General features: G+C 43.8%; 1 protein-coding gene across 1 annotated transcript in view; it reads left to right on the top strand.

Annotated features, from left to right (window-relative positions):
• The window catches only part of USH2A (usherin), a 295,540-nt gene that overhangs the window by 144,023 nt on the left and 133,676 nt on the right, over positions 1–17,841 (top strand). The window contains exons 22-29 of the mRNA XM_006094330.1: positions 1,482–1,608; positions 3,981–4,082; positions 5,161–5,340; positions 6,744–6,874; positions 8,502–8,775; positions 13,967–14,170; positions 14,308–14,388; positions 17,412–17,609. Of these exons, the coding sequence (XP_006094392.1) occupies positions 1,482–1,608; positions 3,981–4,082; positions 5,161–5,340; positions 6,744–6,874; positions 8,502–8,775; positions 13,967–14,170; positions 14,308–14,388; positions 17,412–17,609 (1,297 nt within the window). The remainder of the gene's footprint in view (positions 1–1,481; positions 1,609–3,980; positions 4,083–5,160; positions 5,341–6,743; positions 6,875–8,501; positions 8,776–13,966; positions 14,171–14,307; positions 14,389–17,411; positions 17,610–17,841) is intronic.

Genomic DNA, 17,841 nt, shown 5'->3' on the forward strand with positions numbered 1-17,841 from the left:
AGTTCTGGTTTTAATTATTAAACTACGATAATGAAATGTGTGTTTGTAAAATATTAAAATGTTGAAATAGGGTTGAAGGAAATAAAAAGGCATGCAGAGGAAAGAGATATAAGAAAAGTCAGCCTATGAAAATCCAAGGGCTAGAAAATGGACTTACCAAGTGGTCGTTTCCTTGCCAATCGAGTTGTCTATAGAGGTTGGGATATTGTCCATGAGAGAAGCAAGCCAGTTATACTCCTGGGAAATTAAACGCTGCTTTTTTTGTAATATGAAATTCTGTATGTCATACGTGTTGTCATGCTCTGTATGAGGCCTGACAGGAGCCAATTAAATGTGTAGAATGGACATGTTATATTGCTGAAGCTATTTTAGGGAAATTTAAACATAAATGTTTTAAATAGTATGGTTAACATTGCACTTTTTGTGATATAAATCTTCAGCCATATTACATCAGATAATGATCAGTTTTCTCTCTTTGAAAAACACGACACCAAAATAAGTAGTTTTGTGAAACATTCCAAGTAAGAGAATATTTTGTAATATTTTACCCAATCTTATTTTTGGTTTTTAAATATTGTTATTGGATTGAAGTTAAGTGTTGCTAAGGAAATAAACTTCATTAAGAAAGAAATATTTATTTATTTATTTATTTAGAAGGTTTAGAATAATTTTCTGATTGCTTTTCTTATTAGTAGTATTAAATGATGATGGTGACAAAGTTCAGATATCTTTTATTTAGTCTTACTTGCTCATACACGCTAACGGAGTACCATTGTGTCAGTCGTGATGTACTGAAAAGGTGTTCACTTGGCTGTAAAGTGCTGAGACAGAAGGTTCTTTTTCCTTCTCTTTTCTTACCCCCACATCCTTTTTGCAAATCTCAATTCTTGATATCTGTCATTTCTTAGTACCCACTTAGAAACTCATTTGAACTGTGATACTATTACCTGAGGCATAAGTATGAATGCTAGATTTTAGAGTACAAGCATTGTGTACTATGTTTAACCACAACACGTACGGTCAATTTTTTTTAGTAGCTGGCTGATTTTAATGTGACCGCATTCCTTATTAGTAGTGTAATGTACATAAGAAAAACTAACTTGCCAGACCTTTCCCTGTCATTAAAACAATATCAATTGAATAGTGTTTTATTAGTTTCAACTTCTTATCTTTTTAAATATTACTGACAAAAATTAAAATATAAAAGTTTAAAAGAAAATTCATTACCTTTCTGATGAATGTAGCTCATCAAAATGTAAATGTACTTGTAAGAAATTCTTATTCCAAAGAGAAGTTCTGTTCAGGGTAGGTTTACAATTGTTCATATGGGAAATAATATAGTAATTCATAAATGATAATACAAGAATAAGTTGTGTTTTGTATACTCACAACGGTAAACCTAATTTTCCCCATTCTGTATATGTATTTTTGTTTGAACATGTGTTCATTCATTCATTCATTCACTCTTTCATTCCCTTCAGGGGTCTTCAGTGGAAGTAACCACCACTAATGATGATGGTAAACAATACAATGATGGCAAATGGCATGACATAGTTGCTGTGAGGCATCAGGCTTTTGGCTGGATCACGCTGGACGGGCAGTACACAGGTAAGAAGTTGATGTATATAAGTGGCTGTTTATATGCTGATGTTGCCATACTTATTTTTATATCTCTCCCTTCACCTTTTCCTCCACACAATTTCATCTAAATTGCATTTGAGTTGGCCTTTGGGTGCCTCTTAAAAGAAGTCTGGCAACCATATTCTCATCTATGTAGGGTTTCAGTAAAGGAAAAAGAAGACAAAGTCATCAATGGCAATTTCATATCTTGTACATTTCCTTGCAATCTGCCACGGCTTGTACTTATGTTCTGAACTTCATGTGACTTTTGACTTCAGGAGACAAATAAAATAAAGCAGTTATTATATGCATTTTAGTGATAAGGAAACCAAGCCTCAGAAAAGGTACATAATTTCTCCCAGTTTATATGGTTGGTGGGTTGTGTTGTTGGGGTTACATATCCTGTCTTTGCAATTCTAAGTTGAGTATCTTTCCATCTTACCCTGTCTGTCATCATCCTGCAATTATAGGACAGTCATAGTACCTGTATGATGTTGCAGGCTTTTATTCATTCATTCAGGATATATAGTATAGCACTTACTATGTGCCACCCACTGCTCTAGGAATTCTGGACACAAAGAGCAAAATTTACACTTTAGGTGGGAGAGGGACAGGGATCAGAATAAATATATATTGAACAAGTGTGAGAAACATGCTGAGAATAATAAAGTAGGATAGGAGGGAAAGGTGTGTGGGTGTGTGTTGGGAGGGGATGTTCTGATTTTATTAAAGACTGTTAGAAATGGCCTGTCTGCTAAGCTGACATTTGAGTAGAGACCTAAAGGGGTAAAGGGGACAGTCAGGAAAGTCTTCAGCAGAAGGCTGTTTCTGGCCAAGGAAACAGTAGGTGCCAGGCACCTGAGGTGGGAGATGTCATATGAGGCATGTCTACAAACCAGCAAGAGGCCAGCGTAGGATGTAAAGGGGTGGAGGGCTGGTGCAGGCTGTGAGGTCAGAGAGACCATGAGGACTGTATGAAGTGAGGCTTGGAGGACTTTTACTTGGAAAGAAGAAAGCTAGGGAACTCTGAGAGAGGAGCCACGTGGAATGACTTCTTTCTTTAAAGGAAACACTCTGGCTGCTCTTAGGAGAATACATTTTATGGGAACAAGAGTAGAAGCAATGGAGACCTGTGAGTAGGCTTCTGCTATAATAAAATAATTCAGGCAAAAAAAAATAGTTCGTTTTTTTGAACCAGGGAAGCAATGAGAGGTAATGGATATATATCTGGATATAATGAGGAATCTGGAGAGATTGTAAATGTTACATTAAAAGGATTTGAACAGGCATACTACCACCTTTGGGCCATTGTAAGCTCATGTCTGTTTTCATAAAGTTTTATTGAAATGTGACTATCCATTTGTTATGTATAGTCTGTGGCTGCGTGGGGCTATACGATCTGCAAAGACTATAATATATACTATCTGGTCCTTGACAGAAAGGGTGCTGCTCCTGAGTGCTAGGTTTGGGGCCCCTGGAAGAATGTAGCTGCCATAACTAAGATGGACCAGAAATCAGGAAAAGCAGGTTGGAAGAATGAGATGTTCAGCGTTCAGTGTTAAGTCTTGTATCTCTATGAGGCTGGATCCACGTGGAGATACCAGGCAAGTTGCTGGACATACAGGACTCAGTTCAGGGAGATTTGCAGGCTAGAGAGACAGGTGGGAGTTGTCGGCAGAGGTGCTCCCAAACAGCGGAGGGGTTGTATTTAAAGTTAAGGGACCAGGCATACCTGGGCTCCTTGCCATGGTTTGGGCTGGGAAAAGGAAATTGATTTGCATGTTTTTGCAATAGAATCAGGGCCCCGGGCCCCTCTGGTCTTTGGCCCTGGTAGTTCGCACAGGAGCCCAGCCCCTTGTCTATTCCTCCAGGGGCATCATTGTAAGTGGAGAAAGAGATCAGAGAGGGGAGGAGGTCTGAGTCATTCAACATCCAGACGTTTGGGGTGATGAAGAGGAACATGTGAAGAAAATTAACCAGGATGGGGACTAAGGGAAGAGGAGGACCAAGAAAGAGCGAACTCCCCAAAGCCCATGAAGGGGTTAATCGTTCGTTAAATTAGTAGAAAGGGATCCCCCTGCAGCCCTTACTGGTGTGGCTCAGTGGATAGAGAGAGCGTCGGCCTGTGGACTAAAAGATCCTGTTTTCGAGTCCAGTTAAGGGAGCACATGCCCGGGTTGCAGGCTCGGTCCCCAGTAGGGGGCGCGCAGGAGGCAGCCCATCAATGATTGTCTCTCATCATTGATGTTTCTATCTCTCTCTCTCCCTCTCCCTTCCTCTCTGAAATCAGTAAAAAAGATATTTTTAAAAAAGAAAAAGACCCTCCTGCTGAGGTTGGGATTCTCTCTTCTCCTCCGCAGGTTCCTCGGGGCTTTTGAATGGCAGCACTATCATCGGAGAGAACACGGGCGTGTTTGTGGGAGGCCTGCCGCGGGGCTACGCCGTCCTGAGGAAGGACGCCGGTGAGTGTGGGGGGGCACGGGATTGATATGTTGTCGCCAATATTTAGAATAGTATCAAATGGCATTACTGAAAAATATGAGTAATGTATTATTTCATATGTCATGTTGGTTTCCTGTATCAATATGCCACAAATTTCTACTAGGTTTCTTTTTTCCCCCCTTAAGGAACCACGTGTTACTTGCATTGAAAATCTTAGTGATTAGTCTTTGATGTATCAGAGTTCATTAAACTTGGACTTACATGAATTATACTAATTTCAGTCAAAGTGATGATGCTTTATTTGAGCATTATGTGTCAATTTTTTGGAGATTTTTAAATTGAACACAAAACAACACTGAAAACAGAAATGCCAGTGGCTTGATTTTCAGTTTAAGTGAATGGGGCAGAGAACTGGCCGGACGGTGGGCAAGGCACTACTCAGACCCTGGATATCCGTCAATGGCTAACATGAGGCCTTTGCCATGATGGAGAGAGCAGATATGCCAACAGATAATCCCAGCCACGTGCCCTACGTGCCGGAATTGGGGCACAAATTAATTCCTATATTTGAGGACATAGAACAAAAACTGACTCTAAAGTGAAATTAATAAAACTAACGTGAATGAGATTAATCTAAGGAAACAAAATCACCCTTCCTAGAAATGAGGTCAACTTACTGACTGACTTGTATAACAGACTAGTTTATTATGATGATGGAACTAAACTGTAAACTATAGATTTAATAGAAACACTTCCTTCAAATACTTTTAAAATGTGACCACTCTTTCATTTTTAAGACCGTGGCTGATGAAATCTCCTTCTTAGTTCAAAAGTCAGTATTCTTGCTAATACTATAAAACTAAGGGTTTTTGCTTTAGCATCTCTTTCTGCATATAGGATGGGTCTGAACCAGGGCTAAATATTCTGTTACCACTTAGCATAGGTGGTGGTGTGGCATTTACATGAATCATTAAGAAGTTTGCAATAAATAGGTAGAGAGCGAGTGCCCAATTCTTTTATTTTAATTGCACATAAAATTAATTGCTTGCAAAGCATTTTTCACAAGACATATTTCTTGATGTCTGTCAACTCCTGCAGGCATAGTCCGAAAGGGTTTTGTGGGCTGTCTCAAGGATGTGCATTTTATGAAGAATTACAACCCCTCCGCTGTTTGGGAGCCTCTGGTTTGGCAGAATTCTGAAGAGCAGGTCAACTCCTATGACATCTGGGAGGGATGTCCCTCTTCATTGCAAGAGGGAGCCCATTTCCTCGGAGCAGGTAGGTCCTCACGTAGCCGTCGGTCATTGCTGTGCACCCATGTTCCATCCTTGGCGTACTTGGCTCTCCCCTGTCCAGTTACTTAGACCTCATGTGAATACCTAGTTATGCCTGATGCTCAGAGTTTGGTAAGAATCATAAATATCTCTTCGTGCGGAAGCTCTGTGATGGCCCAAAGCAGCTCTGAGTGTACATGTGGAGGTGTCACAAGTGTCCATTTGTCAGTCCGTTGTTTTACTTAGAATGAAATGTACTTAGAAAGATGTTTCAGCTGGCCAGTGTGGCTCAGTGGTGAAGCACTGACCCAGGATTCCAGAGGTCACTGGTTCAATTCCCGGTCAGGGCACATGCCCAGGTTGCGGGCTCGATCCCCAGCAGGGCGTGTGCAGAAGGCAGCCAATCCATGATGTTTCTCTCTCATCATTGATGTTTCTATCTCTCTATCCCACTCCCTTCCTCTCGCTCTTAAAAAAAAAATGTTTCAAAGGAGTTACCAGATTAACCCACAGATACCTGTTTATTATGTAGAGGGCCAATATTTCTCAGAGTAAAAGTTCAGCTTGTAAGGAGCTAAGTAGGTCCTGAAGGGAGAGCTGGAGAATATAACCACTGTCACTGCCATTTGTCCCAAGGCTGCAGCAAGGGGGAGGTGCAGTGTCCCTGGCATGTCCCCAGCTACTGTCTTTGCCTGGCAGCCCCCCAGGGGAAGGGGGGGAGCATGGCCGCTTGGGGGACATGGCTTGTTCTTCAAGTGAAAGCCCACCTTTGCCTCCTGCCTTTAGAATGAGGTTGGTCAGTTACTACATTGCTTAAATTACTTTCAGAATAGAAAGCCACATGTGTACACTTCCATTGCTCTTTCTCTTGTCACTGTCATTATTCAGAGTTTCTATGAAGTCAGTGCAAGTGCTTATTGTTAATGGTTGTATGAAACAATAACAGTCTTAGTTGTAGCCATGATTTAAAGAACAAAGTACTTCCTCTTAAAAGGTGTGTCAAGTTCCTTCTGCCACTTCTGTAAAGTTACAGGATTTCTGTTACGTGTGTGTGTTGTTTTTTATTGATTTCAGAGAGGAAGGGGAAGGGGGAGGGATAGAAACATCAGTGAAGGGACATAATCATCGATCGGCTGCCTCCTCCACGCCCCCTACTGGAGATCCAGCCTGCAACCCGGGCATGTGCCCTGACTGGGAATTGAACCTCGACCTCCTGTTTCATGAGTTGATGCTCAGCCATTGAGCCACCCCAGCTGGGCTACAGGGAGATTTCTTAACATTGATTGGCATCTTCTTTTGTGAGAGATTTACCCAACCGCAGTGTGTATCCTCAGGGTATCTTAGGACATACAATGCTGGCAGTTTTTCATTCAACGTGCTGATATGTGCATATTCTTTTCTTTGAAGGGTTCCTGGAACTTGATCCAGGCACATTTCATGGCGGCCTGGACTTTGAGATTTCCTTCAAGTTCAGAACAGACCAATTGAATGGGTTGCTCCTTTTCATTTACAACAAAGACGGACCTGATTTTCTTGCTGTACGTTAATTCTTTTAATTAAATATATTTTAAAATGTCAGATTCTATTGTAAAATAAACAAACCATGGGCTTACGTTATACTAAATTGGGGACATATGTAATACTTTCAACAAAAAAGATTTTTTTAAAAATAGACTAAAAATGACACTTTGGGAGAGAGAAGTTCATTTTCTTAAAGAAAAGCAAGGAATGTACCTGAGCCCCACCAGCATGGCTCAGTGGTTGAGCATTGACCTAGGAACCAGGAGATCGCAGTTTGGTTCCCAGTCAGGGCACATGCCTAGGTTGTGGGCTCGGCTGTCTCTTGCACGCCCCACACTGGGGATTTTTTTCCAGATTCACTTTCGTTTTTATTTTTTTCTCCCAAGCCACATCACTTTCCATTCTGGAGGCCTTTCCCAGTTCCCAGAATCTCTCTCATCAACCCCGTTTCCATCTTGGCTATGGTGTTATTTCCCATACTCTCTCCGCTGTTACACAGTGTTTATCTCAGAGCCGCAGGTCCATGGAACATAGCAGCGGGTTCCATGTTTATTGCACGAATGAATAGTTAAATGAAGAACTGCTTACCTGATGTACTTCACAAAGATGCTGCTTACACATAGCAAAAGTAGTCATTTTATCTGGCTTTACTTATTTGTTTCATTAGACACGATTGAGCTCAAGTTTTTAAGTATCCTGTGGTCGCTGATTTGACTTCTAACAAAACAACAGCCCAGTAGGGAAAATAGCTATCATGTACCATTTTGAAGGAAAACTTAGTGGAGGCATTTCCTGTTTCATGAAAAATTGGGCAAACTATGTTCGTATTAGAAAATGGCACCTTAATCTGAAAGAAGCAATTATGTTAGTTAGAGATTTAAACTAATAAAACTGAAATAGTACATCAAAATATGCCTTACAAATTTGAAATTGAGTTCACTAACCAGTTAAAATAAACTTAATCAAGCTTGACATTTCATTTTCTTATTGTCATATTTCCCCCCCAAAATTAAATTGATATACAAAGTGGTATTTTCTCATTTTCTAAAAAACTCAAAAACAGAACCATAGTTCAAACTGTTCTGTCCTCTTCAGTCACCTATGCTTGTGTATAATCTTGACCTCGTTGCATCCCCAAAAAGTATCTGCCTGCCTCATGTTGTGTCATGTGATATAATCATTACTGCCTATGACTTTCTTTGACTCACTACAGTATTCTTCATGTCAATTATAAGCTTGCAAAGTACTTCATTGTATGCTACTCCAGTTTGGCTTAAAACAAAGTAGACTCTTTATAGAGCACTTTCAGAGACATTTCTTTCTTTTTTTAAAAAAAAATATTTTTTATTGATTTCAGAGAGGAAGCAAGAGGGAGAAAGAGATGGAAACATCAATGATGAGAGAGAATCATTGATCGGCTGTCTCTTGCACGCCCCACACTGGGGATCAATCCCACAACCTGGGCATGTGCCCTGACCGGGAATCGAACTGTGATCTCCTGGTTCCTAGGTCAGTGCTCAACCATGGGTTATGCATACAAGGTCTTTGGTTGATCTCTTCCCACCCACCCGCCCACCCTTCCTCCCCTGCCTTCCCTCAGAGCTAGTCTTTTCATACCTGTTTGGTTCTTTACTATGAATGCAGGTGGAGCTGAAGAGTGGAATACTGAGCCTCCGGTTAAACACCAGTCTTACCTTCACCCGAGTGGATCTGTGGCTGGGGCTGTCCTACTGTGATGGGACGTGGAATAAGGTGACGGTTCGAAAGGAAGGTGCCCTGGTGTCCGCCAGCCTGAATGAACTGATGGAGCGCATGTCACAGCCCAGAGCCCAGCCGCTGGCGGTGAATTCCGCCGTCTACCTGGGAGGAGTCCCCCCTGAGCTGCAGGACTCTCATGCACACCTGGGTTTGGAGCCAGGTAAACTCCACCCGGAGGAATCGCCAAATCATGGCAGCCCTGGTCTTACCAGGTTTGGGTGGTTCTGTTTGGGTGGTTCTTGTTTTAAGATGTAGCGATAGAGTCAGGGTAAAAGCAACTCCCACCCACCCCTTTATTGCATAAAAAAATATATATCACGTCTTCCCATAGTTTTGTATATTGCCCTTAGGAGTATGCCCTCCTCCATAATCATTATATTTATAATGAATATATGTATTCTAACATGTCTTCAGAAAATTTAATTTATATATTATATACTTCTATGTTTTCCTGGGAAACATGTGGTTCTGGGTTTTTTTGAAGACTGATCATTATATTTACAGAATAAAAACATAAATTAGGTTGGTGTGCAGCTAGGAAACTGGCGTTCAGGTCACCAGGGCTGTTTTCTGCCATAAGTGCTAAGTGTCTCCTTGCATCTCCATGGCCCTCTCCTGCAGCAACATGCACAGAGAGCTGGGTTTAGCTGAGTTTCAAACATGCTTGTGAAAAATATGTTTCATTGATTTTTCATAACCAGGAAGGAAAAGTTCATGAGTGTATGAGTCATACTGAAGTATTTAACTCATATCACAGGTTTTAACATAAGCAGAGGAAAAAAATAACTCACGTAACTCAGCATTTAACTCACATAATGAGATTGAGCATAATTAGATAAATTGTTTATTTTGAAAGGTACCAAAGGCTGATTTTGTGCTGGGTGCCGGGCATGGTTCTGAGAGCTTTCCACGAGATGGAGTTTGTTGTTCCTAAGGAGCCTAGGAGTTAGGTGTTACTATCCGTATCTATGTCCCCATTTGACTGATGAGGAACCTGAAGAGCAGGGAGGAAAGTATTTTGTCCAAAGTCACGTGGCTGGTAAGCAGCCGGCAAGCCCTTTGGTTGGGCATCCAGGCGTCAAAGTCCACTTTCTTATAAGAAGTGCTCTCTTCATGGGCATGGGCCACTGTTCCTTCTCTATAAGGCAGTGGTTCTCAACCTTCTGGCCCTTTAAATACAGTTCCTCATGTTCTGACCCAACATAAAATTATTTTCGTTGCTACTTCATAACTGTAATGTTGCTACTGTTATGAATTGTCATGTAAATATCTGATATGCAGGATGGTCTTAGGCGACCTCTGTGAAAGGGTGGTTCGACTGCCAAAGGGGTCTCGACCCACAGGTTGAGAACCACTGCTATAAGGGGTGGGGGGGCGGGACACAGAGACCCCCAGCCTGTGGCCCGGCATGCTCCCACATAGAAAATGGTCTCTACCTAGTCCCCAAACCCACGCACTGTGAATGGTTAAAATTTCCACAAAGCAGCTTTTGCCTATTTGGTAAGTACATAAAGATTTAAATGCCTTCGAATAGAAAATATATGGCAAGCTCTAAGAAGACTTTTAGAAGGGTACGGGTAAGGAGTTAATGAATATCTGAGGTGTACGACAGTAATGACATTTTCAAGGCACTTAAGATGTAACAGAGGCTGGAAATATTACATCCATATAAAGGCTTCTCCTGAATTCAGGTTGCCGGGGTGAGAAAGAGCTTGGAAACCCTTTATCTGAGCAAGATGACTTGACCTTATTTAGATCTAGGAAAAAAAAATTCCTACCATGCATTTTACTCTAAAGTGTTCCAACACCTATTCCCGTGAGGGCCCTAGAGACATGGCTTAAACTGGGATTGTCATATTATAATGACAGAAGTTTAGAACATCAACCTAGACCCAAGGGGAATGATTTAATCTACGCTGTGACTGAGTCTATAATCCTGAAAGATACTTTATTTATGGGTAATACTAAATTTTTATCAGTGCAGTATCAGCTACATCAGGCAGTCTCAAACCACTGATAAAATATGAAGTACAGTACATATTAGGACTGGGACATAGTAGGAACTCAATAAAATTAGCTATCATCATTATCATCATCATCATTGTTGTTACTGCTCACCAATATACATTGGAATTGCCTGGAAAGGTTATTAAAAATGCATATTTTATGACCCTGTTTCCTCTGATTCCAATGCAGATGCTTTGATTGCTACTGGTCTTTGCAAGTCACTGCATGTTTTAGACGGAGGTCAGGAGACTATTCACTGTAGAGGTGCTGCACAGTGAACTCAGCTGCAGTTCAAATTCATCAAGTTCACGTGCTGTACCTTTTCCATCCGTTATCCACAGTCTTAGAAATCTCTCCAGGCTTCTCCATCAGCACCTCTTTCAGAGCCTCTGTTTTGTGGTCATATCAGGGCTGTTTTTTGGTGTGTTTTTTTTAATATATTTTATTGATTTTTTACAGAGGGGAAGGGACAGGGATAGAGAGTTAGAAACATCGATGAGAGAGAAACATCGATCAGCTGCCTCCTGCACACCCCCTACTGGGGATGTGCCCGCAACCCAGGTACATGCCCTTGACCGGAATCGAACCTGGGACCCTTGAGTCTGCAGGCTGACGCTCTATCCACTGAGCCAAACCAGTTAGGGCCAGGGCTGTTTTTTTTGTGTGTTTTTTCTTACCCATTAATGTTGGGATCTTCCTTTGGATCAAATGCAAATTAAGTTCTCTGTGTTGTGGATATGCCGGGCAACATACTTCGCTGGCCATGTACTAGCTCAGATCCTGGGCATTTAGCTTAGAACTGCCCGGGGGACTGTCACTGACCACTAGGTTGGAAGTGCGGGCATGACACATGGTGTCACACGTCATGCTCACTGGAGGGGGTGGCACTGGGGGCTGAATCCAGTCTTCTGGCCAGACCACCAGCCTGGCCTTGGACTGCCTCCTTCAGAAGGGCTCCTGGCTGAGGTGTCAGCCCGCGGTTCTGGGCCACCTTTCAATGATGTGGAGACCTGGAGGCGGGCATAGGAGTGGGAGGGTTTTTTGTTTGTTTTTGATTCTCACAAAGGCAAGGAAGCAAGAAAAGGAGGCGCCCACACTGCTCCCACTCACAGACCCTCGCCCCTCTTCTTATCCTCCCGCCCCATTCAAATCCGGAAGGAAGTTGGGGAGTGTTCCTGATGGGAATACTTCTCCCAGTGCAGGTGGGAAAGAACATTGCAGACTTCATTCCCAGAACCCTCTGGTAACAGAATATTTAGCCCTGGTTCAGACCCTAGGATATCTTCTGAAAATGTATGAATTCCTCAGAATGGATACAAAATGAACATAGCAGTGTTTTTTCGAATATATTTTTATTGATTTCAGAGAGAAAGAGAGAGGGGGAGATAGAAACATCAAAGATCGGCTGCCTCCTGCACACCCCACACTGGGGATCGAGCCTGAAACTCAGGCATGTGCCCTTAACCAGGAATCGAACCATGACCTCCTGGTTCATAGGTCCATGCTCAGCCATTGAGCCCCACCAGCTCCACTGGGCCTTCTCCATCTCCAGAATGAAGGAAGACTCTGTGGCCGTTCCCACATTTAAAATCCCATCCTGTAAATTAATTTTTAAGATATTTTTTCTTACAGTTTTAAAGGTTGTGCTGAATCCAACATAACAAAGTTTGCCATCTTAACTATTTTTACATGCACAGTCGAGTGGCATTAAGTACATTCACACTGTTGTGCGACCATCACCACCATCCACCTCCAGAATTCTTTCCGTCTTGCCAACTGAAACTGTGCCCCTTAGTAACGGGGTGTTTCTCATAACAGCACAGGTGTTGGCCACAGCTGCCTTTCGTGGTCGCTGTTTGGCTGGTAGGGTGCAGAGAAGTCGGGTGATTCAGCTCCGTGCCGTCAGAAAATCGCTGGCAAAGAAATTTGCATTCTTAGCTTTGGAATTTTCAAGCAGATGCCTTTGTATTGAGCTTCATTGCTTTTAATTCAATTCACCCACCTTACGGAGCATCTACTGTGTGTTCACGATAGACCAGCAGTATCGATCGGCCGGGCCTAAAGGAATGTGAATAATAGCAACGGCGTTTAAAAAGGAAATAGGCCCACGTAATGCGTTTGGAGAGATAATAAGACACCATATAAACTCTGAAGAGAACAATGTGTTCATTGTTACTATGATGTTATTTTACTGCTCAGCCTTTGCATGATGTTTTATTTCCACTCTCCGCTGAGGTGCTTTCGTCTTGAAAAGAGCTAATCATGTGCTAGGGGCCTTGCGAACTTGACCGTGTTCAGTTCAGAAGGAGTGTGTGTGTGTGTAGGTGCGCACAATGGCAATCTCAAAGGCAGGCCGCTCATTTCTTCTATGACCATTTTGTGCAGTTTTCTGAGCAGAGAACTGCCAAGCCTCCCTGAGCTGGTCTCTGTTTACACCCACTAGCGTGTCACTGAAAGCAACTGCTGTCCCCCAGCCGGCTGGCTGCCCTGAAGTTTTCCAACTAAAAACCAGCGCATCCCCCTCCATTTTCTCCACGTTCTGTGGTTCATCTTCACGGACTTGCACTGCATGGTGGTCGTTTTAAAGTCAACTGTGTGGATGACACATTCAGGGACACTTCTGGGTGTGGCCATTGTCAAAACAACCCAGTCCCTGTCATGCCACCACCAACCCCAAACCGGGACCGTTTGTACATTCACGGTGTGGAATACAGTGAAAATGGTCGAGCACAGCCATAGCCCTTCTCTCTGTCTGTTGATTTTACAGGGACTTTGTTCTGTATCTCCGAAGCGATTAGTGAGGGAGATGGCAACATCTGAGGACCCCAGTGTATTTCGAAACTCTGTTCTCCCTCCCGGTGTCCGGCATAATACCCTCGAAGGGTATTTTACCCCCAGTGATCTTGTTGAAAAATTATGCTACTTGAGATATTTATTTTTGTGGCCCTTAAACACTCACTTTTGTAGGTAACTTAATTTTTCGGAATCGCGGGCATGTGGATCCCCCCGCCTCTGCCATAATGTGCAATGAGCTAAGTTTCATTCCAGTAGCATCTACACAAGGAAAAAATGTAGACTGAAGAGGTAAAGTACAGGCTTTCAGCTGAATAAAGTTCAGTTGAATTACACTCATCTGCTCATATTTTTTCCCAAATAACATCAATATAAGCATTTCCTTGTGACAGTGGAGGGGGCACCAAGGGCTCCCCCAGGAGATGTGCAGGTTTAGAGATTGTATCTAATGCCCCCCCACACCCCTCACCCAGATGCTCCGCGGAGGACAGAGAGGATGGGTGACGAGTGGCTCTCGCCCTGTGGGTGACCGGTCTCTCCCTGTTGGCCAGGTTTCGGCGGTTGCATGCGGGACGTTGCGTTTGAGCGCGGCTCCACCCTCCACTTGGCATCTGTGTCCAGCGGCGCTGTCAGAGTCAATCTGGACGGATGCCTGTCAAGTGACAGCGCCGTTAACTGCAGGGGGAACGACTCCATCCTGGTGTACCGGGGCCCGGAGCCCAGCGTGCAGGAGCACGGGCTGCAGCCCTTCACAGGTAACGGGAACGGGAGGACTCTATCCATGTGACATGTCACCCACCTCCTCCCCTTCCTCGTCCTGTTCCCTCCTGCCAGCCCCTCCCCTTGTCTGCAGGGACTAACATTTTATTCCTTCTACTTCTTTCCATGTAAGAATACCTGTACCGCGTGATGGCCTCGCATGAAGGGGGTTCTGTCTGGAGTGACTGGAGCCGGGGGCGCACAACTGGAGCAGGTAAATAGCTTTTCTCTTCACCTGTCTATGTGCCCACACACGCACATGCCTGTGCACCCATGTTTGCGCATGTGAAGGAAAGGGAAGGCCATCACAGTCTTGGTGCAAGGAGCATGTTGCGCTCTGTGGCGGTGTGTGCCTTGGTTGGCTGACACATCTGCCGATGACTGAAGTGCTTTGCTTTTTCGGGTATTTAGTAAGTAGTGGCTGAGGCTTGACTCTTTCCTCTTCATAAGAAGAAACGTTCAATTTGTCTTAGGGATTTCACAGCCTGCATCTACAGTAATAGGCTGAGGACAGGAAGCCGTGGTATACTGGACAGGCCCCAGGAAGTGACATCGGGATGACCACTGAGGGGGTGGCCTCCCTCTCCCAGAAGGTGACCTTGAAACCTGTGCCTTGGTTGGAAGCACCTGGGTTTGGTACCATCATGCCAGATGTTTGCAATGGTGCTGACTGTAGGGTCTCTCCCAGGACAGAAATTGCTGACTGGTCTACTCTTTCTTTTAGTCGGAGTGGAGACAACTAGGAGTTAGATAGAATGCCCTAGGTCCCATCCCAGACAACCGATTTATGAGTGCATTGAGCGTCTGACGATGACAATACATCTTTTTGAGTAGTGTCATCACAGCAAGGCGTTCCTCACAGAAAGTTGTGTGAGTCAGAAGCCTTCTACCCTTTTGGGTCAGGTATCTGTGAGAGAGGCAAATACATTTCCATGTGATGCCACTTAACGTCTCTTCACATTGATCCTGAGCAAGTCACAGTTTATCCAAAGATACATTTTTCACCAAGATATTCTCTCACACTTTTTTGTTTTTAATCAACAATGGATGACTGACCCAGGAATCTTTTGTGAAATCTTGTCCATCTAAAAGATGACTGCATACTGAGATGGGCTACTAAGAATAATTTTTAAAGCTCTCTGCCTACAGATTTTCCAGAAGAAGACAGCATGCCCCTTTTCCCGGGATGATTTAAATGATCATCTATTTGTAGGCAAGACGATGAATTGAATGTTCAGAGTTTGGAGAAAGCTCTGATATAAAATATTTACTTGTTACTGGCATGTCCTCTGACCCTATTGCACACTTTTCTACTTTATTTTTTAATCCTCACCCGAGTATATTTTTCCATTGATTTTTAGAGAGTAGAAGGGAGGAGGAGAGAGAGAAACATCAGTGTGAGAGAGACACATCCATTGGTTGCCTCTCACAGGCACCCGACCAGGGCCAGGAATTTATCCTACAACCAAGGTAAATGCCCTTGACCGGAATCGAACCTGGAACCCTTCAGTCCACAGGCTGATGCTCTAACCACTGAGCAAACCATCCAGGGCCCACTTCTCTACTTTATTAGCACATACACCATAAAGCCTGCCTTTCGTCTGATTCCGGAAGTCAGTATCTAGAAAGTGCATCACTTAACAAGCTCAGTAGTCTCCCTTTTGAGGGCCACCGAGAAAATATGCAAATAGAACAGTGAATTTATAGCAACAGTCTGACCACCGAGTCTTTATGCCATAAATTCATATTTACAATCTGACCACAACCCTGAGCAGTGACGTGCTCCCGGGGGTTGGAGAATAATTGCGCTATTTAATTATTTTGGAGTCAGTTTTGCTCTGTCCCTTATGAGAAGACCATCTGTTAGACAGCCCTGTACTTTGCTGGGCACCGCATTTCAGAACTAATAAAATCAGCATCGCTCCCGGGATCCCTCTACTTGCAGCTCGACCGTGTGGCCGGCGTGCTTTCTGTGGACGCCCAAGCTGTTTTCACGGCACAGACCCCAGCTCTTCGCCTCCGAGCTTCCTCTCAGCCTTTGTGCTCATGTTGTCTCCCCGGAAGCTGGCCTTGTTTATTGGTCTGAACGGTGAAGTCTGAGCAGGAGGCTCCTGGATGGGGGAAACCCGGAGCGACCGTCCCCGACAGGGCCCCGGAGTCCAGGAGCAGCCACAGCAGGCCTCTCATCCATCATCCTGCCAGGGCTTCCTCGGGCCTTTTCTGTGTCCCCAGAGCAGTCAGCTGTGATGAAGTTTTTACTGATCAGATCCGTGGAAATACGTGATAAATAGTTAAAGGTATAGATTTTTAAAATTAGGGGACACAGCTTGTAAGTGAAGTTTTGCAGTTGCTTTAAAATCCCTTCTTTTGTGTTAGTGGGTTTGTGTGTGTGTGTGTGTTTAATATGTTTTTATTGATTTCAGAGAGGAAGGGAGAGGGAGACAGAGATAGAAACATCAATGATAAGAGAGAATCATGGATCAGCTGCCTCCTGCATGTCCCCCACTGGGGATTGAGCCGGCAACCCGGGCATGTGCCCTGACCTCCTGGTTCATAGGTTGAAACTCAACCACTGAGCCTCACCGGCTGAGCTGTGTTAGTGTTCTTTGATACTCTGTAGAAAACATCCCCCAAAATGATTGTGTAGAATCTCAAGGACACGCGCTTCTCCGCCCCCTGAAATGCAATTAGGAATGCATCTGTATATCATATCTGAGAGAATTTTGATTTTTTTAAAAAATAATTTGAGAACAGTTGAATTTAGAAAGTGAGATCAGACATCCCAGTAAAATACCATCACATTTGTGATAATTTTTGGCTAATCCACCGAAGATATAAAAGTGTCAAACCGCTGTGTATAATAACAGTCTTAATTACCTCGCTTCAAAGGGGGACATCGTTCCATTGTTTGAACTTGTTACCTGCCCACCGTCCACCTCCTCCCTTATGAGTGATGTTTGAAACATGTCGGCTCTGTTAAGTGTTTGGGGAAAGCCTGGACCAGACTCGAAAGCACGTTATGTCGATGGAGTTTTGATGGTTTTGAAATATCGCTTAAGCCGAATGGCTCAAGATGTGCAGTCATATTAAATCAGTGCTGAAAAGTTACAACTCTAATAAATTGTATTTATGCTAATGGTCGAGCCTGATTTACTGCGGCCATTAAAAGTGAAGAATGGGGCAGCAGTCTCCTCCGCTCGGCCATTTCCTCTTATTTTCTCTCTCTCTCGTCCGCAGCTCCACCCAGCGTGCCAGCCCCCTCCGGGGTCCGCAGCATAAACGGATCGAGCGTGCAAGTGGCCTGGGATGAACCTGTGGAGGTCAGAGGTGTGATTGAGAAGTACATCCTGAGAGCCTGCCCTGAGGGTGGCGGGCCCGGCCCACCCCGCACCCCCTGTGTCACGTCTGAGCTTGTGTATACCAGCAACCTCACAGGTAGAGGCAATTCCTCGTGGGAGTAAACCTTATTCATTTGCTTTTTGTTTGATTTTAAGTAAAAGCATTCTTTAAGGTTTCTTTCCGCCAAAAGCATTCATTATTCATCTCTATGTGCCTGCTTAAAAACAGGAATCAGCCTGGCTGACGTGGCTCAGTGTTTGAGTGTCCACCTATGAACCGGGAGGTCAAGGTCACGGGCTTGAACTTCAATAGGGGGTGGGCAGGAGGC

This window comes from Myotis lucifugus, unplaced genomic scaffold, assembly GCF_000147115.1.
Source record: "Myotis lucifugus unplaced genomic scaffold, Myoluc2.0 scaffold_133, whole genome shotgun sequence".
NCBI lineage: Eukaryota > Metazoa > Chordata > Mammalia > Chiroptera > Vespertilionidae > Myotis > Myotis lucifugus.